The 26028-nt window shown below is 35.7% G+C and overlaps 1 protein-coding gene across 4 annotated transcripts in view; it reads left to right on the forward strand.

The window, feature by feature from the left end:
- Window positions 1–26028, forward strand: part of XPO4 (exportin 4) — a 125419-nt gene that overhangs the window by 17326 nt on the left and 82065 nt on the right. Inside the window, exons 1-4 of one of the 4 annotated variants that reach the window (XM_027835171.1) lie at window positions 11008–11089; window positions 16146–16302; window positions 16410–16551; window positions 24374–24512. In XM_027835171.1, coding sequence (XP_027690972.1) covers window positions 16457–16551; window positions 24374–24512 — 234 coding nt within the window. In that variant the 5' untranslated portion in view covers window positions 11008–11089; window positions 16146–16302; window positions 16410–16456. Of the gene's footprint in view, window positions 1–10983; window positions 11090–16145; window positions 16303–16409; window positions 16552–24373; window positions 24513–26028 lie in introns of those variants that run through there. The other 3 variants (XM_027835170.1, XM_027835172.1, XM_027835173.1) reach the window with 3 other exon arrangements.

Raw genomic sequence — 26028 nt, forward strand, 5'->3', positions numbered from 1 at the left:
ACTGGCTAGCTGATTTATTGTCCCAGTTTTTGTTTAGTGATTTTCAGCTGTGTCTAACTCTTTGTGACCCCTTTTGAGGTTTTCTTGGCAAAGATACTGCAGGTTTGCCATTTCCCTCTCCAACTCATTTTACAGATGAGTAACTGAGGCAAACAGGGTTAAGTGACTTGCCCAGGGTCAGATAACTAGTAAGTGTCTGAAACTGGATTTGAACTCAGGTCTTTTAACTCCAGGCCCAACACTCTATTCACTTCACCACTCAGATACCCTTTTGTCCCAATACTGTAGTTTAGATGGAGTGGATGGGACCAAGTGATATAAAACTTCCCAGGATGACATAGGTGTCCACATAAGTCAGTAAAGGGAATAGTTGGTCAAGTCATCTTTCTGTGGTATGTCAGAAAACCAAGGGTAAGGCATCTGTCCATTTATTCCCCACAAAATTGCCTGTTTAAGATTGCCATTGAAGTTGCATTTATTTGCTCTATAATGTCTGAGGACAGCTAGGTGGTGCAGTTAATAGAGTGCTGGGTCTGGAGTCAGGAAGAGTCATCTTCCTGAGTTCAAATCTGGTCTCAGAGACGTAACAGCTGTGTGACCCTGGACAAGTCACTTACCCCTATTTGCCTCAGTTTCCTCATCTGTAAAATGAGCTGGAGAAAGAAATGGCAAACTCAGTATCTTTGACAAGAAAACCCAAAATAGGGTCATAAAGAGTCTGACATGACTGAAAAACGACTGAAATCATGTCTAAATAGTGGAGGTTGTAGGCTAGAGAAAGTTGTCACTCGGTTTTAATAGTTGGGCAAGTTCTTTGGTCACAGTGGAATTGAAAACAGGATCAGAACCTAATTCTACCATCCAGAGAACTTGTCACCAGCAGAATAGTTGATTGAGGACTTGGGCTTTGGTTTCTGATTTCTTCTTAGCTGTTGGTATTGCCTCAACTCACTAGTTAGTATCTGCTTTCCCTATTGAAAGGAAAGCTATCAGCTTTCCCTATTGAAAGGGACAATGGGTTGTTATAACCTACTTGTATCTTTTCCCATTTGATTAAGTTATTTTCTTTACCCCATTAACCCTGATGCAGATCTTGGATCCCCTCATGGCTGGAGTATTGCAGTAGTCTGCTGGTTGGTCTCCCTGCCTCGATTTTCCCTACTCCAGTCCATCCTCTACTTAGCTGCCAAAGTGATCCTCCTAAAGTGCCAGTCTGACCATATCACCCTCCTTTTCAGTAAATTCCAGTAGTACTCTGTTATTTCCGGGATCACATATAAAATCATCTGATTGGCTTTTAAAGCCCCGTATAACCTGTTCCCTTCCTACCTTGCAAGGCTTCTTACACCTCACTGCTCTCCCTGTACTCTTTGGTTGAAGAATCCTGGCCTCCTGGCTGTTTCTTACACAAAACACTCAATGTCCAAACTCTTTGCTTTTCATTGGCTGTCCCCCTTGCCTGGAATGATCTCCCTCACCATATCCACTTTTTTGCTTCAAATTTCACCTAAATCCCACCTTCTACAGGAAGTCTTTCTCAGCCCTTCTTCATCTCAGTGCCTTCCCTCTGCTGTATATCTGTGTGTCACTTTGCATGAACTTCTTCACAGTCCTTCAGAAGCATTTCTTTTCAGGTTTGGCTCACAAGTAAAAATCCTTTTTGCTTCTGTGACTCTTTGGTCTCTTATTTTTTCTGTGTACTTATATTTATTGCTTTTTAAGAAAAAAGTCATAGTGTTTATGATCAGATTCTGCTTTCTTTGTATAGTTGTGTATGCTTTTCCATATATCTTTATATTTTTCCCCTTTTGTCATGATAATCCAGTATGGTTTATTCAGTCATTCCCCTAGTCCAGGCAATGGGGAACCTGTGGCCTTGAGGCCACATGTGGCCCTCTAGGTCCTCAGGTCCTAGGTCCTCAAAGAATTTGTTCTGTAAAACTTGAACTCAGTCAAAAGGCTGCACCCAAGGACCTAGAAGGCCATATGTGGCCTTGGGGCTGCAGGTTCCCCACCCCTGCCCTAGTCATTGGACACATAATGCAGATATATTTCAATTTTCCATCATGTGGTATAAGGAAAAGAGTGCTTGCTAGATTTGGAGTACTGATTTCCCATTCCGACTATGCCACTTATTTTGTTACAATCCTATCTTTCCAGTCTTCATGTACCTTACTCACTTCTACATATTCAGTGATGCAGTGATGCTGGGCTGCTTGCTGTCCCTAGAACACTCCGTCTCCAGGCTGCCCTCCGTGGCAGGAATGCTTTCCTTTCTCATCTCTTCCTCCTTCCTTGGCTTCCTTCAAATCACAGCTCAAGTCCCAACTATTTCTCCTGTATGTGTCTTGCTTGTACATAGTTCTTTGCATGAACTCTTTGAGAGCAGAGACTGTCTTTTGCCTTTCTTTGTATCTCCAGTGCTTGTCACAGTGTCTCGCGCATGATAGGTGTTTAATACATGCTAGTTGACTCCCTGACTAACCTCTAGCAAGTCTGTATCTGGCCACTGGACCCAGCTGGCTCTGGAGGAGAAAGTGAGGCTGCTGACTTTGCACAGCCCTCCCTCCCTCAAATTCAATTCACTTGTATGTCATGGCATCACCTCCTTGATGTCATGGTCTCCTTCATGAACGAAGGACAAACATCAAGCAAGGCAGTTAAACTCTGGGCCTTATCTGTAAAATGAAGGAGTTGGACTAGAATGATCCTTCTAGCTCAAAATCTTTTAATTCTATTAAAATAAATTAAGCTTATATGGATCTTTTTGTGTAGATTATGGCTTCCTCCCCTGCCTCTGTTTTTAATTACATCTTTCAAATACAGTCTTATAGTGGAAAGAATGCAGAATTAGGACACCTGGGTTCAAATCCCAACTCAAAGCATTTCCCAGTTCTGTTGCAAAGGGCAAGCAGTTTAACTTCTCAGAACCTCTCATTCTTCACCTGTAAAAATTGTCTGACATATAAGGAAAATGTTTTGCAAACTACAAAGCCCTATATATAAATATGAGTAGTTATTCTTAGTGGGACTTCTCGATCAAAGGTCACCTGGCTTTGTACTCCTATATTAGCAGATTGCTTTCCAAAAAAATCATGCCAACTCACAGATCCATCTATAGTGTGCCTATTTTCCCACATACCTGGTAACATTGAATTTTATTCTTTCTAATAAGACATTTGATTTCCTGGTGTGGAGGCTGATTTTTTTAGCTTCAGGCTAATCACTAACCTTATATTGACTTCTATTTTGTTTAATTTGAACACTTGATCTTTTCTTGTCCCTGGATATCCCTATAAATGCATTTTTGTAAGCCTTTTAATTTTCTCTTTCTTTTGAAAAAGAAGAAATTGTCATGTTCTGTTAACAGTATAGAAATTCTGGATAGGTAGGATTTAAAATTTCTGTTGTAATACTTAGTATTTTTTTGTTATTGCTTAGTTCGATCCTTTTTTAAATTCTTAATTTTTTTGAGGAGAGCCACCTTTTTTTTTTTTTTTTTTTTGTGAGGCAGTTGGGGTTAAGTGACTTGCCCAGGGTCACATAGCTAGTAAGCGTCAAGTGTCTGAGACCGGATATGAGCTCAGGTCCTCCTGACTCCAAGGCTGGAACTCTATCCATTGCACCACCTAGCTGCACCTAGAGAGCCACCTTTTTTATGTTTAAAAATATAAGATTCTTGTGGAAGAGATTTTGTTTTCTCTGTAGTGTGGCCTATATAATAAGATAAAAATAAGACAAAATGGGAGATCTCTTCATATTTTTTTTAAATGAAATTTTTTTTTTCAGGCAGAACTACACCTTCTCTCTCCCATGCCCTTTTCACTCCAGTTGAGAATAAAAACAAACCAAAACCCTGTTACAGACGTGTAGTCAAGCAAAACAAATTTACGCGTTGTCCGTGTCTAAAAAGATAGAGTGTGTGTGTGTGTGTGTGTGTGTGTGTGTGTGTGTGTGTGTGTGTGAGAGAGAGAGAGAGAGATTCAGAACTCATGAGTCGTTCACCTCTCTTAGAAGGATGGATAGCATATTTCATCATTAGTTCTCTGAAATTGTGGTTCATCATTACACTCATCAGAGTTCCTGAGTCTTTCAAATTTATTTGACTTTACCATATTGCTGTCATTGTATAAATTGTTCTCTTAGTTTTGTTTACTTTATTCTGCATTGATTAGTATGTATCTTCCCCAGGTTTCTTTAGGTTTCATCTCCTTCATAATTTCTTACAGCACAATAGTATTCCATCACATTATAAATGATAACTTGTTCAGCTGCACCCTCCAGTTGATGGACATCCCTCAGGTACCCATTCTTTGCCACCTCAAAAAGAGCTATAAATATTTTTGTATACCCTTAGACTTTGTTTTGCTTAGGACTAATTCCTCCCTTAATCTGTGTGATTCCCCGTTGTTCCTTCACTCCTTTCCTTCCTCTTTCCGTATTGAATGAAATGTATTTCAGTATCTCCTGTGCTGCCGCCCTGCCCCCCACCTCCTTTGAACAGTATAAGGGAGAGTAAGGTTCAGGTGGCAGCCATCCACCCCTCCTTGTTTGTATAGATTTCTTATCTACCCTCATGTGAAATAATTTCCCTTAACTTTCCTTTTTCTCTGTACTCCCTCCCCATTCCTCTTTGCTTGTCTTTCCATTCTTTTAAGACAATCAGCACATAACCCTTCTCAAACCTTCCATCTGATTAGATTCCCTTTGTGACTCCTGATGATGGAGTTCAGACAGGATATGTATCATTCTCTATATTTTGAATATAGGCAATATATTCTTGTGTAGTTCCTTATGATTGTTCATTTGTGGTTACCTTTTTAGGTTTCTCTTTAAACTTGAATTTCTTTGCAATTCTGTCTTTTCATCAGAAATGCTTAGAAGTCCTTTTTCATTAAAGTTCCAGGTTTTTTTTTTTCCCACTGTAGGATTATAGATTATACTCAGTTTTACTGGGTAAATTTTTTTTGGCGCTAAGACTGTGTACTTTGCCTTCTGCTTCTTTAGAATGGTGGCTGCTAAATTGTGTGTAATCCTGACTGTGGCTCCTCTGTGCTTGAATTCTCTCTTTCTGGCAGTTTGCATTGTTTTTCTTTGACCTGGAAGCTCTGGATTTTGATTCCTGAGTTTTCATTTTGGGGTTTCTTTGAGAATGTGACAAGTGGATTCCTTCTTTTACTCTGGTTCTTAAAGTATAATGTCTGAGCTCTTTTTTTGGTCCTGGCTTTCAGGTAGTCCAGTTTCTTTCCCTGATCTGTTTTCTAGGTCTGAGATACCTTATATTTTCTTCTATTTTTCGTATTTTTGATTAATTTTAATATTTCTTATTCATGAAGTTATTGGCTTTTATTTGGTCCATTTTAACTTTCAGGGAGTTTGTTGCTTGAGTAAGTTTTTGTACCTTTTTGTGTCAAGCTGTTAATTTCCTTTCCAATTTTTCCTCCAATTCTTTCCTCTAGTGTTTTCATTTGATTTATTTTCTAAAAATTTTTAACTTTTTTTTTTAAGCTTTGTTTCATCTATTCCAGGAATTCTAGTTGAACTCCTCTGGCCTAGTCACTCTCTCATCTTCTCCCCATCTGATCACATCTCCTCTCCATCTTATCTCATCTTCTTTCCATCTTGACCCTGTGGTAAACCAATTCAACTCTACACTGTCCTCTTTTGATTCCCTAGCCCCCTTATCATGTCGCTGAATACTACCAGCCAAGCCTCAGCCTTAGATCACTCCCACTATTCTGCTGTCTTCGCTGCTAAATACATGCTGCTAAAGATGGAGAAAATCACTCAACCACTACACACTTACATTACACAATTTCAACTGAGCCCTCACTGCTGCTAGGCAATCCTACTATACCTCCCTTACTATCTCACTATCCCGCTCTCTACAGAGGTTCTTCCAAACCTTTTCATTCTTCCTCAAGCCTCCCATCTCCCCACCCCCACCCCCTACCTCCCTTTAGGGGAGAACCTTACCACTTGTTTTACAAAAGAAAATTGAGGCTATTCACTGTGAACTCCCTCTTCTCTTCCCCATCGCTCATCATTCAGGTACATCCTTGTCACAATAATAATTTTTTATGGTGGGATTCTTTTTGTTTGTTTTCTCATTCTTCCAGCCTATTCCTGACTTTCAGACTTTATTAGGGCTGGGCTCTGCATAATTCTGGAAGGAAGATTTGGGATGATCCTGCTTGCTGTTTTCTTAGGGTCTTAAGTATCCTATTATTTCAGGATGTCGGGCAGAGCTCAGGTAGACCTGATATCTGCAAGCTTTCAGTGCTTCCATGGTGTTCTGATTCAGTGCAAAGTCATCCCCGCTGCACTTTGCCAGTTTCTGATTTTGGTTTGGATCTGAACAACTATCAACTGCTGCTGAACTCAGCCCCATCAGCTAACTAGGAAACTCTGCTGGTTCAGATCAGAAGAACTGTAGCTTCCTTTTTATTTGGAATTCCTACCCTGGTTATTCCTCTGAAGGCTTTAGACTTGGCTGAAAACTGGAACTGAGACCCTACTCTCCTCCTGGAGTCAGGGGCACGGTGCTGCTCTTGTTTCTCAGCTTGCTTCTCTGGGCTATTTGGTCCTAGCCTGTACTGACTTAGGACATTTGCTCCTTACCTCAGAGCTGTGCAGGTTTGTGACCCAGAACTGGGTAGTGGGTGACAGAGCTGCCAGTTGGCACCTATTTGTACACTTTGCATTATGTTAAAGCATGTGCTGTGTTAGATGAGGTACCGTAGGTCTGGGGGCTTGCTGTACCTCTACTGTTTTTCTTCCTTCACATTATTTTATTTAAAATAGTAAGTACTTTAGACATTTGGTTATCTGAAGAATTCATTTTGTATTATGTACAACTGAAATAATGTGCCAAACTCCAGAGAATTAGGGACTATAGAATATAGTAGAGGACAATTTCATGCTGGTTCATTTTCCTCTCTTAAAAAAAAATTGGATGTAATTGTTTCGATGAATAAAAAAGTCTATTTCCTCTTCTTCCTCCTCTTCCCTCCCCACTGGATAAGAAAAACAAAACCTTTGTTACAAATGTAGTCAAGACAAATTCCCACATCAGCTGTGTCCAGCAATGTTTGTCTAATTATGCATACTTAGCCAAGTTCTTAAAGTGTTTGAGTTCCTTTTCTTTACAGTGTTATTAAATTGTTCTTCTGATTCTAAGTTCACTTTAATAATAATAATTTTACAAATATCTCATTTGAGCCTTACAACATGCGAAGTAGGTGCTATTATTATTCCTATTTTACAGAAGAACGTGAGGCACAGAGACCTTAAGTCACCTGGCTAGGGTCACATAAAGACAGGATTTGAATTCTGATCTTCCCGATTCTATGTACTGCATCAAACAAATCTTTCCAGGTCTTTTCTGAAACTATCCCTTATGCAAGAGTGTACATAGTTGAGAAACATATGTAGAGGTGATGAACATATGTAGAGGACTATATACACAGGGAACTATATGTGCCTGATTATATGTGGTGGGGCACACACGAGAACACTGGTGGTCAGGGAACATCTGAGGGGAGAATAACTCTTCTGCAACTGTATTTTTTCTGATGTCTTTTGATGATGTCATCATACTGCTTTTGCTAGGCCTGCTTCCTCTTTCGTTTGCTGGATTGTTTCCCTGGTCTTGTCATTGGTAGATGTGGTTCTACTGGGCACATGGTTACAGAATTTCACTTTGCTTGGAGCTGACACCTTGCACTGGAGTTCTGTACTGAGGTGGTGAGGTGCTCAGGTGCTGAGACTCTTCTCTAGAAAACAAAGAGTAAGCTCTACCACATCTCTTTTGTCTTAGAACTCAATGGCTTAGGCTTCAGCTCTTTTAAGAAGTTAGGCCCTGTACACATTTAATATCAAACTAAGGAGAACATTTAGCCACCTTTCTTCCTATAAGGAGAGGGAGATTTCTCAGCTGCCAGAATCCTGTCACTGGGAATTGTTGGGTTTTTTTTTCCCCAAGGGAGTCATCAGCTCCAGGAGCCATGCTCTTTGAAAACATGTACTAATCAACCAGATAAGAAGTGCCCACAAAAGTTTAGTCCATCTCTGAATCTCTGATGTCTGGGGATGAGTATTAGTCCATTGTCCCAGACAGCCATCTGATTTCTTAGAAATTCCTTGTAATTTGAGTTAATTCCTGATTGCCAATGTACAGCATTAAAACATCCGTTTGAAAGGATACCTTTTCAGCAAGCCATCTATCTAGGGCTATTTGAGTCACCAGAGACACAAGATTTTCCTTACTTAACCCTAAGGATCTTAGAGTCTCCGGAGACGTTCAAATGAAAGGAAGCTGTGGAAGGCAAGGAACAAAAGAGGCCAGAGTAGCCGTCAGCCTCCTCCACAATCCTTTGTTCTCTGAGAAATCAGAGAAGTAGGAGCAGGGAAAGGAGGCATACTGGAGAAGTCCTAAGTCTCAAAGTAGTATATCCAGGTGGGAAATGCAGACATTCTGTGCTGAGCCCCTTCCATTAATGGAGGGACATACATGATTCTTCCTTCCAGTCAGAGGGTTGTGATGAGGTGTGAGTATCAATGCTGATTTGCTCTTTTGGGATGATGATAAGCTTCCCTAGGGCATGGTGGAGAAGTCAGAGAAGTCCCAAAGTAGTGCAGCCAGGTGGGAAATATGAGAATTTCCCCCTCCATAAACATGACCATATACACAACAAACCAACTGGGGATAAAGAAGCAAAGTATAATTCCCTAGGGAGTTAGAAAGGTGTTTGTGAATATTAGAGAATTCACCTTATCTATGATAATTGAAGATTGTAGTACAGTGTAGAGGAGCAGTTGGTTACTTGTAATCAATGTAATTTGTTTTACTTTAAAATACTTTCATTTGAGTAGCTTGTTATTGCCTTTTGAGTAATTTGATTTATTGAATTAGAATTAAATTCAGTCATTTAGAGAATTCTAGAGTGCTTATCTTGATATCTTTTTTAATATATATCATTAAATGCTTTTCAGACTTAATAGTTTTCTGCTTATCCAAATTATAACTTCTTCCTTGTTGAACTTCTAAAATTTTTAGCCATTTTAGACTTTTTATACAAGTTATAAAAAATGATAGGGGCAGGTAGGTGGCACAGTGGATGCACTACTGGACTTGGAATCAGGAAGACTGATCTCCATGAGTTTAAATCTGACCTCAGACACTTAACTGTGTGACCCTGGTCAAGTCACTTAACCCTGTTTGCCACAGTTCCTTATCTGTAAAATAAGCCGGAGAAGGAAGTGGCAAGCCACTCCAGTATCTTTACCAAGAAAACCTCAAAATGGGGTCATTAAGAGTTAGACACTACTGAAACAACTGAACAGCAACAACAAAGAATAATAGATTTTCTTTTTTGATTTTGCTAGGAAAGAGGGAAGAAAAATTTTGATCTGGTTTTGACTTGTATTTACTGATAGTTTTGAGAGACTAATGTAAAGTCCTTAACATCCTTTGCAATAATTGCTTTAATGTCTTAATTTTGTTGTAAGTATAGTATTGCTATTTATCTATTTTAGACTGTTAGCACCTAGGAAGAGGGAGTGGGTTGTTAAATAGTTCTGTATGGTAGTACACATCACATTGTCACACACAGTATACTTATTTGAACTTATTTTGATTATGAAGATGATGCTGAGAGAGGATGTAGATGATGTAGAAATTATTTAATCTTTATCATCTAGAGTTGACACACTAGCTTCATTTGATTTAATACCAAATACAAGGTATTGAGTAAAGATAAAGGTTTTTCTTTTTGTTATTTCATATGGATGGGGGAACAAGGTGTCACTAACATAGAAATAATGTAAAATGTGTTTAATGGGTTTACATTGGAACTTTTTTATAAATATAAAATATCTATGATATTTTGCTGGTAAAGCTTGCTTTTTTCTTTTGCTGTCGTTTGGTCCCTGAATTTTAAAACATGAAGCCCTAGAGGGTGCTCTGTCACTATAAACTATAGCAGAAGTTGGCTTTAGTCTGATGTTTTGCTTAAGATCTTTAGATCCAAAAGTTAAATTAGAGAATTTTTTATTTCATTGACTAGAATTGAATAGATGAGTACTTAGATACTAAGTAATCTATTCCATCTATTTGCTAGTTTATAAAAATGTTTAAAATTTTTTTGCATTTGTTTTAAAATATGACTCAATTTAAGGATGTGTTCTGTATTTTCCATCCTTCAGATGGTTTGAGCCTACTAAAATTATTTTCCCCCTTAACATTTCTGTTGGGGAACAATTTTCCCCTCATCTTTTTTTCGTCCCTTTTAAAGAATTTCTTTTGTTTCATTTGGTGGGGCTTAATTAGAGACACCAATTTTTCACATTTGGTCAAAGCTTAATTAAAACATATTGTGGGAATAAATGTATCAAGGAGATACTCTTAAGAAGAATTTAGTTTTAAATATATTTTTGAGGCAAATTGAGCAAATGTGTTTGGAAATGGTAAATTTATTAAGATAGTCTGGATTTTTGACTGATTAATTCCTTACCTTGTGTTAGCATTCAGTAAATGCCAACATTTAATTGTATCCCTAATGATATTCCATGGTTACTTGATTTGATGATCTTAGAAGTATTTGTTGTTAGAATTATGTTAAAACCCTTTTTTGTCTAAAAATTTGTTACATAAAATTAATACTCATGTTCTTGAAAGTTATTTATTCTTGCTCAGGTTGAAAATTCATCCTATAGTAATATAATGGAATAAAAGCCCATTTTCCAGTTAAAGTAAATTTGTTGCCTTTGTTGTTGATATTGGTAGAAAATGCCAGCAATACTTAATTGAACATTACTAGCATTTTTTTTTTTTTTGGCCATTGTTGTGAAACTTTTCTTTAATAATATGAAGTTGAGGTAGTATTGTAATTCATGGAATATTCTAAGGAATAATATGTACAAACTTAAAAATTAGACATATCTAAGTAGGGTTTTTGTTTTTGTTTTTTGTTTTAAATTAAGGCACCACCTTCTATGGTCAATAATGAACAACGCCAGCATGCAGAACATATATTCTTATCATTTAGGAAATCAAAATCACCTTTTGCTGTTTGCAAGCATATCCTGGGTAAGTGTTAATTCTTTCATTTTTGTTGCATAATCTTATCAGTATAATTTAAGTTGCTAAAATCTTTAAGATTATTGCTGTACAGACAGCTTAATTTAAAGAGATAACTTATTTGAAATACTAGAGCTTTTACATTAATTATACTAAATTGAATTTTATAATATATTCTTCAGGGCAAAAAAGAAAACTGTTATTTTCAGTTGTGAATTTTGTCTGTTTAAAATATACTTTAAAGTGAAAGACCTATTTTTAAAAACCAGAACATGAGAATTTGAGTTTATTTTTTAAAAACATTAGTATGTTCATCATCTCATTTATTAAGTTCTTTTCAAATATGTGATGTCAACTCTTGAAGGAAAAGTGACAGGCAGCCCCATATAGTGGACCTTGGAATCAGAATGACATGGGGTTCAAGTCCCTCCTCAGACACATGCTGGCCCTGTGACCCTGAGCCCCTTCCAACTCCAGTTTGGTGGTCTCTCATACTAAATCATTTAAATTCTCTGGGTCCCAGGCAACTCTTTAAATACTATAAGTTGCAGAATTGTTGCCTAGATCTATTTGAGTAGGGAGTGTTTCCTCACCTATAATTAGCTTCCCACATGAATGGAATCACTGGCCCTGAGATGCAGGGAAAAACTCTCAAAGGAAAAATTCTGTGTTAAGTGTCCAGCCCATTTTTTAAATGTGACTCAAAAATAAATGAATAGATATCATGTGAGACAGAAACATATGTTCATATTTTAAAAATAAAAATCATCTTGTATTTTAAGACAGCTTATTTTTAAGATCTCTATGGAAGTTTCTATTCGAAGAAAAAACACTGGTACAACATTTATATTGAAAATCTTATATATTGAATCTCAAAATTATAAAACTGCCTTTTGCAGTGATGGTGTTTACTCCTAAGAACTATAGTGAAGCTCTCTGTTGCCTTTTAATTTATTTTTACATTAACTTTGCTTTTGATCAGTTAGCCTCCTTTTATTTGACAGTCCAGAGTTTTATTTGAGGTCCATGACACTTGTTGATTACTCAGTCACATAGGAAGTAAATCTTAGGATGAACTGCTGATTTTTATTCCTGTGCCCTTAGTTTTATGTACTAACTAGAAAACTCATTTTGTTGTTCCATTATGCTGTGACTAAGGGTTATATGCTCGAAACATGATTTCTCTCTATAAATAGTTGTGTAATCATACAGCTACCTTCTCTACCTCGAGATCTCCATTTCTTTTAAAAGAAGAGAACACTTTTTGCATGTTCTTTATTTTTAGCACCAAAAGTGTTAAGGGTAGATCAATTAACTTAATCCTGAGTAAACAGGTCCTTTTGCTGACAAGCCAGTTTTTAACAACTAAGGTGAAATTTTTATATTTTTTGAATGGGTGATTTTGTACCCAGGAGTGGTATAGATCTGATATGACAAACTGTCTCTGACACGAGTATATTTCCCTTTTCTAATATACCTAGAGAAAATTTAAAAGAAACAAAACCTTAAGGTAAGCAAATTAAAAAGAATTCTACTTCCCTTTCCACCTAGTGCCATACAGTAGGTTAGCATTGTTAGATTTCAGAAAATCATTGTGGTTAAAAATAATGAATCTAGGGTCCATTACATTTGTTCTGAGAACTAGTTATTTTATTTGTGTCTTTTTTGCTGGATGTACACAGCGGGGCTTTCGTGGCTTAATTTAGCAGTTCAGGTGATTACTAGTTTATTCTCGATGGTAAATAGAAAACTTTCCAGTATATCCAGTGTACCTTTATGAAGTAGTATTAACTTTGTTGTTATTTGAGTTTACTTAAGAATGTATTTTTGATGTGGGATAAATTTTTGAAGGGGCAGTAGTGCCAATTCCAACTATACTCCTGGAATCATCTTGAATTTTGGAATGTTAAAGTTGTAGATATACTTTTGAGTGCATGTATTACCAATAACAGCATTAATATACTGCAGATCTTTCTGTTAAACATTAATGTTTACATCTAAACATCACAGACTGTCTTTTACTCAGTTGCCACCAGCAAAGAAGGGTTAATTCCTCTAAGAAGACTTTTCATTCAGGTGGCAGTCAATCACAGGCCAGGATTTTCATATTCTTATTCAGGAAATTAATTTCACTTTGTGGGCACCACTTAGGGAATTTGTTCTAAAACGTTAAACTAGGAAAAAAAAAAAAACCTTGCCCTCCCATCTTATATAACTTAAATTTCTTCTTTCCTAGTTTCAGCTTAAATTTTGCCTATTTTCCACTTAACCTTCATTTCTTTCTCTAGCTGTCATGTTTATATTTATTTTCTTTCCTCTTTTCTGAGTCTGTGTTTATTTTAGTAGGAAAGAACCTTCAGACATAATCATGCAAACTCATGACACTTGAGTGCCTTTTGACTAAGCAGTGTTAAAGTGTTCTCAGAAAACCCCATGACTTTTATTCTTATTGTTAGGAAATACTCAGATGAGCAAAAGGATTTAGTTTCTCTAGGTGCTAATTCTGTAGCAATTGTATGTTCATATTCTAGGGAACATCATTTCTTTTTTACCTTAAAGTAGCAAAAAAAAAAAAAAAGCAATTATAATGGTAAAAGCTTGGGTTTCAGAATTTTGGAAAATATTTTTTTTTTATAATACTGTCAACAGTGAGAATTGGCACTTCATTTGTGAAATTCTTTTAATGAATCACTTTTCACTTAAGATTATTTCTTTGCTTTTGGTCAAGTCAAGTGTACAGGTTGTCCCAAAAGTCTTGTGTGATTTTTAAGCTATTAAGGTTTGTCTGGAAATCTCAAATGTAAATTCTGAAGGGTTCTTTACTGTTCTACTTACTAAATTATTTATTATGTAGAGGGGGCTTCAGGAATGGAGGGACAATTGTTTTATTGCTAAAGTGACAATCTTTTGAACCTCTTCTATTGAATTGAAAGCATCCTCCCTTATTTAGGGAGAATGAATAATTTTCATTTAGTGTTAACACTCTTTATGGCTGTGTATACTTTCATAAAAATTAGACATAAATTTTGGTTTATAGGATTCTTTAAAAGAGATAATTTCATTTTAGTCAGAAGCAAATGTAATCCTTTAAAACTACTTGAAAACAATTGCTTTTGCGAAGTATTTCATATTGGTAAGCAAATGTGAACACAGCATGGTAAACGGCTAAGTTTTGTTTTGTTTTGGTTTGGTTTGGTTTTTTGCAAGTAGCTAGCTCAGAATTCTCTGAAGACCCAAAAATGTCCTTGTACTAGTTGCCAGAAATATTGCTTGTATAGTCATAGCTACTTTATTTATTCTATCAATAGTTTTCTAGATAGGATCCCTTGCTGATTCATCTTCTGTGCAAAATATGATTTGCAAAAGTTTATCTTAGTGCTTTGGACAGTTGTCCAAGAAGAATTGGTTTTAGAAATACCATCTGTTAAAAATTTTGGCTTTGATTTTCCTATATACATAGTTCCTAGAGGTCATGATTCTATGGGTCCAGGAGTTTGGAAATCTTCCTATCATCTGGTATAGTGAGTTCAAGGAATATGAATGATCACAGTTGTGTTTTGTGGCCTAAGTATGCCATCTGTAAACCTATTAAATAATAAGGGAAAAGTCTATTGACTTACTAGGCATTTTAAAATACCAGTAGATGAGGCTAAACAGAGTATTTTATATTTTCATGAAAATCCAAACATGTATTTATTTGGGTCCTACTCTCACATGCATGTTTTGTTTTTGTTGTTGTTTTTTGTCTTTTTGGGGTTTTTTTGGAAGAGGATCAGTATTATCTGAGGAGATACAGTGTTTCTTTGTTCACTCAGATGGCAGAAGTTAACATTTCTTTGGTTATGGTGGCTATGTTGTGGTAGAGGAAATAAGTGTTGGTAGTAAGAAGTCATTTGAGTTACGTTTGTGAGGAAGCTCCATATTTCTCCTTAAATGCAGTAGATGATATGTAGCTTTTAACTGCCTTCAGTCCACTGTGAATTGAGCCTTTACTTCTTCTATCAGATCTTTACCAGAGTCCTGTATTGATTTCTAAGAACTGTCTCTTTTTTTCCTTTGAGAGTATTCAGGGATTTATGAATTGTGATTTTCATCAGGATTAGAATTTACACTAAGGCTACATTTAATAAGTCAAACTTTTAAAAATAGGACCAGAATTTCTCTTTTTTCCTTCATGTAGCTTCATAGTACCCAGTGTAGATGTAAGAGATAGGTAGTGTTTATTAATGGTTAATCTCCTTCCCAGATTTCCATACCTAATCTTTGCCAAGACCATTTGTAAGATTTTAGTAACAATCAGAGTTTGAGTAGGGTAAAAATATTGATATCAGCCTTTCAGTGCCCATGTGTATCTTCAAGATACTTCAACACTTTCTTTAAGGTACCAATTTTATGCTGCGGTTTGTTTTTAATTGTTTAAAGATATTAATGTTCAAATGTCTTGGCAAGTTATCTGGAATCTGACTGTGTGGTTTATGTGGCAATTTTATTCAGTCTCACAGATTTCTGCACATTTCTTGACTTTGGACTGTTTCTTCTTTTTTGAAATGACATTTGAAAACTATTTATCAGAGCTATTTGATACCTGGATCCCAGAGAATCTGATGCCTGTTGAGACTTCATTTTTTTCCTGTGATCCAATTCTTAGTGCAGATACCATAACTTTTAATAGATAAGGTTGAATTCCTTTGAAGTGTAGGATGGGGATTTTTACTCAGTTTGATCAGTAGAGCAATCAGAAATTTTACAAGAACTTCTCACCTTGTATAAAGAGTGAATTTTGTTTTTATTTTCTGGGGAAAATAACCTAAACTTAATTTTTTTGAGTTTCCTGTTAGAGATGAGTCATCTTGCTGAAAGAAAAGCTATATCAATTATAAACATAGATCTTTTAACAACATGGCTCATCATGAATGGGAATACTCAAAATATGTTTTTTTTTTTTCATTTAAATATCTTCAAATGCAGTATACCATTTATACCTGGTGAGAATATCTTGGGAAAATTTCTGATTGCTTTATTTTTTTTATTTTTATTTTTTTTTTAAAGCTGTGTTATTTTTTAGTTCTTCATGCTTTGGAAGTAACAGTTGAAGAGAGGTGAGGAAAGTTTGTGAAAATTGTGATCGTGATTAGCTGCCACCTGCCTGAGGTGTCTTCTGAGAGGAACTAACCTCTTTGTGGTGCTAGAGCAAGGTCACGGGAAAAAAAAAAAAGAAACAGGTAATCATTTTATTCCTTGTCTGAAAAGTTCTGTTTTCAAATTAAGAAATGCACATTGTAGAAGGTCATAACAAGTGTCTGAAGAAAATTTTTTATTTTCCTAACAGAAACTAGTAAAGTGGACTATGTCCTTTTTCAAGCTGCCACAGCGATAATGGAAGCAGTTGTTCGAGAATGGATTCTTTTAGAAAAAGGTAGCATCGAGTCACTGCGAACATTCCTTTTAACCTATGTCTTACAAAGGCCTAAGTAAGTACATAGAAGAAATGCCAGTAAAATGCCTTTCGCAATTTTACATGCCTTTGAGAGTGTGTCTTTTTGTTTAAAATATTAATTATTACATCCCGTGTTAAAATTGTAAGATCCTTGAAGGCAGGAACTTTTTCGATTTTTGACTTTGTAGCCCCAGGGTCTTAGGTATTGTCGATGTTTGATGCATTCGTTGAAGATCTTGGGCAAGTCACTTAACCTGTTTGCCTCAGTTTCCTTATCTGTAAAATGTAAAGTCCTTGTGAATATTAAAGGAGGTGATGTATGTGTGATATGCTTTGCAAACCGTAAATCATTAGCTATTATTATTGGGTGTTAAGTGGTAGTTGAGTTTAAAAATTTTTTTTAAATTTCATTTTGGAACAGTGGCTTTTAAGTTCAGAATTTTAAAAGCCAAACATTTGAAGGAAAGCAAACCAAGAACAGTTTTATTTTTTCAAAATCCAACAAAATACTAAATAGGCTTTCAAGAATAACTGATAAACATTTTCTCCTATTTTTGCAGGTAGAAAGTTGTATGGATGTTAATCTTTAAAAAAAAAAGGAAATTACCATGTAAATTAGTCAAAAGTTGTCATTTCCATCAAACAAGGATTCTTTATGCTGGAATTTCCCATACTCCATATTTCATAGAACTCTGTTATTCATGTGACTTAAATAGGTAGGGATTCTATGAGAGAAAGAACATTAAATGTGAAATTATATATGTATATATAATGTGAAGTAATTCTTGGGAAATTAAAAAAGGTATAATTTCCTCCTTTTTATCCCAAATTTTCATATCCCTCCATTGAACCTTCAGTTATTGCAAATTCCTCTGGACCTGGAGTTATGGGTTACATCAGTATATATTCAAAACTCATAAATACTCTATGGCCATACTAATTATATTGACGTGAATCACAATACAGTGAGAGGGACCTCGGAGGCCATCTAGTTCATCCCTGAACAGACCTGAACAGGAATCCCCTCTATATTATACCTTACAAATTGTTGCCTAGCTTTTGCTTTTAAAATCTCCAGGGAGAGGGGATCTGCCGCCCCCTGGGGCATCTCATTCTACTTTTTTGCTATCTCAAATTGTTATGGCACCTTTCCATATCTCAAGCCTAAGTTTATTTCTTTATAATTTTTTTCCATTGCTTCTTGTTTTGCCATCTGGGTCCAAGAAGAGCAGATTTGTTTTCTCTTCCTTCTCCTTGAGGAGACCTATCATGTCTTCCCACTCAAATCTTCTGCCCTCTGGGCCAATCATCTTGTTTTTTCTGCCATTCATAAGGCAGTAATTGAAGATGCTTCACATTACTATTTGCTCCCCTCTGGATGTTTTCCAGTTTATTGATATTTTTCCTAAAATATGGTATCTAGAACTGAACACAGTACTTCTGATATGGTCTGATAAGGAAGGAAAGTACAGTGGAACTTCCTTGTACCTGGGTACCATTCTTCTAAATGTGGTCTGAGTTTCTTATTACTTTTCATTCATTCATTTATTTATTTATTTTTCCTTGCAATTAAATTTTATTTTTTAAATTAACAATAATTTATTTTTATCCTTCCCAGTATGCCCCACCCATTAGAAAAAAAAAAGGATAAATGTCTTAAATATACAAAGTCAAGTAAAACTAATTCCTTCTTTGGCCATGTCCAAACAAATAATGTCACAATCTGCAGCTTGAGTCAGTTGCCTCTCAATCAGGTGGTGTGGTGGGTAGCATGTTTTATCATCCAGTTAGTTAAGCATTGATCAGAATTTTTAAGTCCTTCACACTGTATCTTTAAAATGGTACCATTGTATGAATTGTTCTGGTTCTGCTCACTTTGCTTGACATAAATTCATACAGATCTTCCCAGGTTTCTCTGAACTCATCACTTTCATCAATTTATTATGCTGAGCCAAAATATGTCTCTTTGCACCTTCTGCTCATAGTGGAAGTAGCACAATAGTATTCTATTGCATTTGTATACCATAATATATTCTGTCATTCCCCATTTGATGGGCATCTTCTTAGTTTCCAGTTCTTTGCTACCTGAGAGAAAGTGTTTCAATAAGTAAAAAATCCACCACTGGTTCTGGAAAACTACCTACTTTGACCTTGCTAGTTTAAAGCACAGTGGTGGTTATACTGATAATGACATACTTTCATTTATTTATTTCTGCTACAAAATACTGTTAACTCATGGAGCTTGCATTCTTCTGTAGCACTCAGATTTTTTTCAAACAAACTGTTATCTGGGTGCCTCCTCTACCTCTTATATTTGAATTGATTTTTTTTGTTTGTTTATTATTTTTATTTTTCCCTAGTTACATGTAAAAACAATTTTTAACATTTGTTTTTAAAATTTTGAGTTCCACGTTCTCTCTCTTCCTCCCCTGCTAACTTCCTCATTGAGAAAGCAAGCACTTCGATACAGGTGATATACGTGCTGTCATGCAAAACATTTCCGCGAAAGTCATGTTGTGAAAGAAAACATACCTCCCCCCCAAAAAAAAAATCCTCAAGAAAAGTAAGGAAAGCAAAAAACAAGAAAGTATGCTTCAAACTATATTCAGACACCATTAGTTCTTTCTCTGGGGCTGGATAGCATTTTTCATCATAAATCTTTCAGCATTGTCTTGGATCATTGTATTGCTGAGAACAGCTAAGTCATTCATAGCTGATCATCTTAACGCTACATTTCACATTGCATCAGCTCATGTAAGTCTTTTTAGGTTTTTCTGAGAGCATCCTGCTCATTTCTTAGCACGCAACAGTATTCCATCACAATCACATACCACAATTTGTTCATTCACAAATTGATGGGCACCCCTCAATTTCCAATTCTTTGCCACTGGAAAAGAGCTGCTATAAATATTTTTGTACGTATAACTCCTTTTCCTTTTTGTTCTTTGTCTCTTTTGTAGTACAGACCTAGTAGTGGTATTGCTAGGTCAAAGAATATGCTTGCATTTGTAGCCCTTGGACATAGTTCCAAATTACTCTTCAGAATGATTGAATCAATTCACAGCTCCACCAACCATGCCTTAATGTCTCATTTTTCCCACATCCCCTCTACCATTTGTCATTTACTTTTTCTGTCCTGTTAGCCAATCTAATAGGTATGAGGTAGTACCTCAGAATTGTTTTAATTTGCATTTCTCTAGTCAATAGTGAGAGCATTTTTTGATACGGCTATAGAATACTTTTCATATCCTTTGATCATTTATCATTTGAGGAATGGCTCTTATTTTTATAAATTTGACTCAGTTTTCTATGTGCTTGAGAAATGAGGCCTTTCTCAGAGAAACTTGCTTCAAAAATTTTTTCCCAGTTACTATTGATAACTCTACTTCCCCTCCATCCTGTTCTCCCACCCAGCCTTCATTTATTGTATTCTCTCTCTCCTTTCACTCTATCCCTCCTTAAAAGTATTTTGCTTCTGAATACCATCTACCCCCCAGTCTGCCCTCCTTTCTATCATCTCCCCCGACCTTCTCTTATCCCCTTCTCCTCCTTTCCTATAGGGTAAGATAGATTTCTATACCCAATTGCATGGGTATGTTATTCCCTCTTTGAGTCAGCTCTGATGAGAGTAAGGTTCACTCACTCCTGCTCATCTCCCCTCTCTTCCCTTCAAGTATAAAAACCTTTTTTTGCTTCTTTTATGTGAGGTAATTTACCTCATTCCACCTCTCCTTTTCCCTTTCTCCCAGTACATTTCTCTTTCATCCCTTAATTTTATTTTTTTAGATGTCATCCTTTCTTATATTTGAATTGATTTTTAACCCACTTCTAAAACTATTTATCTAAATTTCATGTTACTAGATTTGAACCTCAGTGTTTTAACTTGTCAAAATCTTTTTGAATCCTTGACATCATCTAATGTATTAACTATTTCTTCTAACTTTATGTCATCTTCAAAAAAAATTTCTTTTTTTTTTTTTAGGCAATTGAGGTTAAGTGACTTGCCCAGGGTCACACAGCTAGTAAGTGTGAAGTATTTGGTTTGAGACTGGTTTTGAACTCAGGTCCTTCTGACTTCAGGGCCAGAGCTCTATCTACTGCACCACCTAGCTGCCCCCATCTTCAAATTTAATAAACATTCTCCAGGTCATTGATACAGTGCTAAACAGCAACACTATAAACCTGCTATTTGATATCAAACCTGTAATAACGATTCTTTGGATGTAACTCTTCAGCTAGTTCTGAATCCTTCTAATTACTCTAATTGTACTTCTAATTGTAGTTAATCTCTCTCTCTCTTTGTCAAGTAAAGTATTATGTACTTTGTCACATGCTTTTAAAAAATATACTATTTCCTGATCTATCATTCTAATAACCCCTAGAGGAAATAAAGTTAATCTAGCACAACATTCTGTTTTCTTACAGTATAGTCATTTTTTTAGTATCCCCCTCCACACATTGAAACCCTGTCTTGAAACAAATTTTTAAAAACTAGCTCACAAAATGACCACATTTGGTATTATATTTAACCCTGATAAATGTAACATGACCTGTTCGTGATAAATCCATTCTGACTTGTGATCACCAGTTCCTTTCTAGTCCTTCACTAACTAACCATCTCTAATGTATTTTAGAATTCTGATCAAAATCAAGATCACTGGCCTGTAGTTTGTATGTGCTACTCTATTCTCTTTTTTGAAAATTAGGATATTTGCCTTTTCCCCATCCTTTCTTGTTTTCCCTGATTTTTCAGAGAACATTTTCAGTGACTCAGCAATCACATCTTTCAGTTCTTTTAGTACCCTATTTCAACTGGCCCTGGTGATGATGATTTACACATACTCCTTCAGTTTCTAATTAGCCATTTTTTGTTTATTTTTTCCAGTCCAAAGTTCATTCTTTTCAGCAGCAAAATAAGAGTTGGACAGCTCTGCCTTGTCTTTGTCATGAAGTACATAGTCTCATCTTTCTAGAGTAGTGGTCTTATCTCTTCATTAAGCCTTGTTTTTTCCTCATTACAGTTAGTCTTCTTCCTAAAACATTTGTTATCTTTAACTTTCCCTGACAGCCTTAATTCATCCTGAGTCTTAATACAACTGTTTCCACAGGGACATGCCATGCTTTTGTATTTATCCTCTGTTGACTGCTCTTGCTTCCATTTTCTGTGCTCTAAATCTAATTTAGATTACATTAATGTACCATCTTTAACATGTAACTGTGTTACTACTGATCTTCTATCAATTCAGCATATAGTGTGAATTGTTCTTGTCCTGGAAGTGTCTTTGTATTGATCCATTTCTCTCTACACTCATACCCTAGTTCCTCTGTTAATGTGATATAGGGAAATATCACAGGATTTGAGTCAGAATAGCTGGATTCAAACAGCAACTCTGCCCACCACTGCCTGTGACCTTGTGCACTTTAAATAATCTCTGGTCCTTGATTTCCTAATCTGTGAATTTAAGGACTTGAACTATAGTTTGTAGGACAGTTGACTTGGTTCTGTGGTAACAAACTCTCAAAGTGACATTAACTTGATCATGTTGGAATTGATCTCAAAATGCTCTCCTTAACACAAGGGCTTTAATTATGCAAGCTAGTGATAGCAATACAGTTTGCTTTTTACATTATGCTTTTTGTGATCTGTGATTTTTGTTGGTACCCCCTTCATACTGAACCCTCCCTCTGCCCTCCAACACCGCACGCACAATTACCAACTACTGTTACTTAGTAAGTGGTTTTTCAGAGAACTACTGTTCTGTGGCCACAAAATTAATCACCTTTCTGCCAATTTCGTGGTGAACCTCTATGGACTAATTTAGCCTATCCTAAATGATAGATATACAATCTAGCATGAGGCCTATACTGGAAGAATTGCCAGGACCTGCTATAGAGCTTGGGGTTTACTTTCGTACTTACATGAAGCATTGGAATAAGTATACAGTGGAAGAATACAGTATATTGTATTATTTTCATTCAAAGCTGTATAAGAAAAATGGTGATAGCACATTAATTCTAATGACCAGTATATAATGTATTTTATATATTTTAAGACCAGTATATAATGTATCTTATCTTAAGGCTGATTTAGGAACATTGTGGGGAAATATGGAATGCTTTCCTTGTTCCAACTCCATGGAACTAAGATGAAAGTGACTGCCAGCTTCAGCTTTTCTGTTCTCATCCGCTTAATCTTTTAGGATGCTGCCTCACCCTTCCAGGATTTCTATTTAACCATGTTCCCAAACCTTATGATTTTTTTTAATAACTGGTAGACAGGAATCTAGACAAGTATTTCAGCTTGTGATTAAAAGTAATCTGTACAATTGTTAAAGAATTGTTGCTAAATTTTTAAAAATGGAGTATAAGATATGTAATTTGTTGAATTTTACTGAAACTTGTTTTTTTTTTGTTACCTTGTTTTTTATTCCTAGCAGAATGCCCCCCCCCCCTTTTTTTTGCATTCAGGAAAATGTTATGTATACAAACAAAGTTGGGAAAATTCCTTTGATATGTGATATTCATTTAACTAAAGTTTAAAGATGTCTAAAATTATACCCAGAAAAGTGTTCAGGATTACATTGTTGTATAATTTTTTTTCCCTATCCTAGAGACTGAAAAACTTTAGAGTCATTCTAGAGTTCTCTAGATCCTTAAATGAAATTAATATAAGTGGTTAACAGACCAGTCATACGTTCATTTTTTTAAAAAATTCTCAATTATTATCCCAAACCTTTTTTAAAATGGTTTTTATTTTCAAAGTTGTTTCAGAGTTGTTTATCCAGATCAACTTTGGAATAATTCAGTTGACTTATATGCAATTATATACTGTTGTACAATTTGGAAGGGTAATAGTTGCAAATTGTTAAAATTTCTGTCCCCTATTTTATCTGTATTTTGTAGTATTCCCTACATTTAAAACCATCTTCCCCCCTCAAAGAATATCAGTCAACTGATATTCTTGGCTTTTATGTCATGGCTATAGTTCAAAGGAAAGCTTTCTGAGACAGAGAGAAGAGGTCATGGGTGCTGTGTCTTTGTGTCCAACAAGAGAGAGGGGCATAGACCCTGAGTGTATGTTTGAGTTTTGTTGTTAAGAAAGGAGTCCTACTTTTGTGCTCTTGAACTAGAATGGCACCTTAAGTATTCCAGTATGGAATGCTATAGTCTAACACCATTGAGGGGAATCCCAGTTCTTTTGCTTGGACTGAAGAACCTGAGTACTTGAGGACATGACTGTCTTCCTGTAACCTGTGATTTTGTTTTGTTTTTAAATAAAATAAAATTTTAAATAGTGAAGCTAAAAATTTTATAACTAATATTAGAAATATACTTGTGTACATGAACTTGTAGAGTACTTAACCTGTTTTAAATGTTTATTTCTATGTGTTTTGCAGGTGGGAAAACATGTAACTTGGACATGAGGCTATAAAAATACTGTAATAGAATTTGTATTTTTATTTCTGTGTTCTGCCTTGAACTGTCTAGCTGAATTGTAGCATGCTATGTTAATTTGACGTTGTACGTTGAGATCAAATGGATTTAAATTCATAACACTGGTCAGAGCTAGGACTGAAACTTGGATCCTCAGTTCAGGAACATCTGCTGAGAAGTTTAAAAGGCATTTAATTCTTCCTGTGTGTTCACTCTCCCATTTAAAACAAGTTATGGCATTTGGACATTTCTTTGCCATTTCTGCTTTCTCTTAGCAATGTTGGCACTACCAGTTTTTATTTTTAAGTGAACCCCTCCTAATTCTGTAAGCAGTGTTTTAAATAACTGCATTTATTGGAAAATATGGTATTCTTTTGTAGTGGATTTAAGTAACTGTTTGTTTAACAATTTGTGTTTTACAGCCTTCAGAAGTATGTTCGGGAACAGATTCTGTTAGCAGTAGCAGTAATAGTAAAACGAGGATCATTAGATAAATCAATTGACTGCAAAAGCATTTTCCATGAAGTCAGTCAGTTGATAAGCAGTGGCAATCCCACAGTGGTAAGTGTGTTAAATATGTAAGAAATACAGTTTAAATATATTTGTTTTGAATTATTGTTTAGCCAGATGTTAATACTTTAAGGTTTGTTTTGTGTGATAAGTAAAAATGGCTTTCTGAATCTGTTCTGTATTTTGTGAAACTATTGCTATGTAATTTTAGTTTTATGAGATTTGTTCGTGTTAGAATTTCTAGTCACCTTTTTGTTGGGCTTACGAGGATTTCTTTGCCCTTAATTGGTTTCTTTATTTCCTCAAGTATTTGCTTCCCGTTTTTGCTTCACTGTGGATCTTTAGGAGATATTTTTTAAAATATCATTTCTTGTATTTGTTGTGTAGATGTGTTGCACATTTGTAGAAATGTGATATTAATATATACTATATATATGTGTGTGTGTGTATGTATATATGTATATACATACATACACACACACATATATTCTATACAAAATTTTTTAAAAATTTGAGACACTTTATTTTGGTACAATAGATGCATCCTAGCATGTGCATACAACTAACTCCTACCTCCCAGGCCCCAAAGCACACTCCCTTAAAAGTTAGGTAAAACCACCTAAAAGATTGTGATTATGATAAATGATATTTGTCATTATCCACTTTTGGAGTTTATCATTTAACCAAAAGCAAGGGAGGATGTGTGCTTTAATAATTACTAATGTTGCCCATCGTTATTTGACTTGAATTTTGCTACTATTTAATATTGTCTTCATTTACATTGTTCTAATCATTTAAATTTGGAGAAGGAAATAGCAAGCTACTCCAGTATTTCTGCCAGAAAACCTCAAATGGAGTCATAAAAAGTCAGTCATGATTGAAACAACTGAGTCAATCAGTCATTTAAATTATGCTTGATAAAATTTTAGGTTTAGGATAAGCTGTTACATTCATTTCCACATGAATTCTTATCACCTAGTTGAGTGATTCTTGATATTTTTGAAATTAATATTCTGTCCTGATTTCTTTTTTAAAAAGAATTGATAACTTTTTTTTTGCAAGGTAATTAGGGTTAAGTGAGTTGCCCAGGTTCACATAGCTAGTAAGTGTTGTGTCTGAGGCCGAATTTGAACTTAGGTCTTCCTGACCCCAGGGGTGGTGCTCTATCCACTGCACGACCTAGCTGCCCCAAGAATTGGTAACTTCTATCTCTTCTTTCCTTACTCCCCACGCTATTCCCCCCCCCCAAAAAAAGATATCATTTTCTGAAGTAAGTAAACACTCATTTTGTGTTTAGATTTTCATGGTGGGTTTTGATAATTGGAGATACCTTAGAGTCTTCATTGGAAAATGCCAAGTAGAGTAGAATGGTATAATTTAACTAGACAGCCCATGGTAGTATATTACCCTTTAGAGAAAACTAGTGTCAAAAATCACTGATCTTTTTGGTACGTATCTCAGAATAGACGCACTAGAGTAGGGGTGGGGAACCTTTGACCTCAAGGCCATATGGCCCTCTAGGTCCTCAAGTGCAGCCCTTTGACCAAACCAGACCTGTTCTGTGAAG

The sequence above is a fragment of the Vombatus ursinus genome, unplaced genomic scaffold, assembly GCF_900497805.2.
Source record: "Vombatus ursinus unplaced genomic scaffold, bare-nosed wombat genome assembly UNPS02014813.1, whole genome shotgun sequence".
Lineage (NCBI taxonomy): Eukaryota > Metazoa > Chordata > Mammalia > Diprotodontia > Vombatidae > Vombatus > Vombatus ursinus.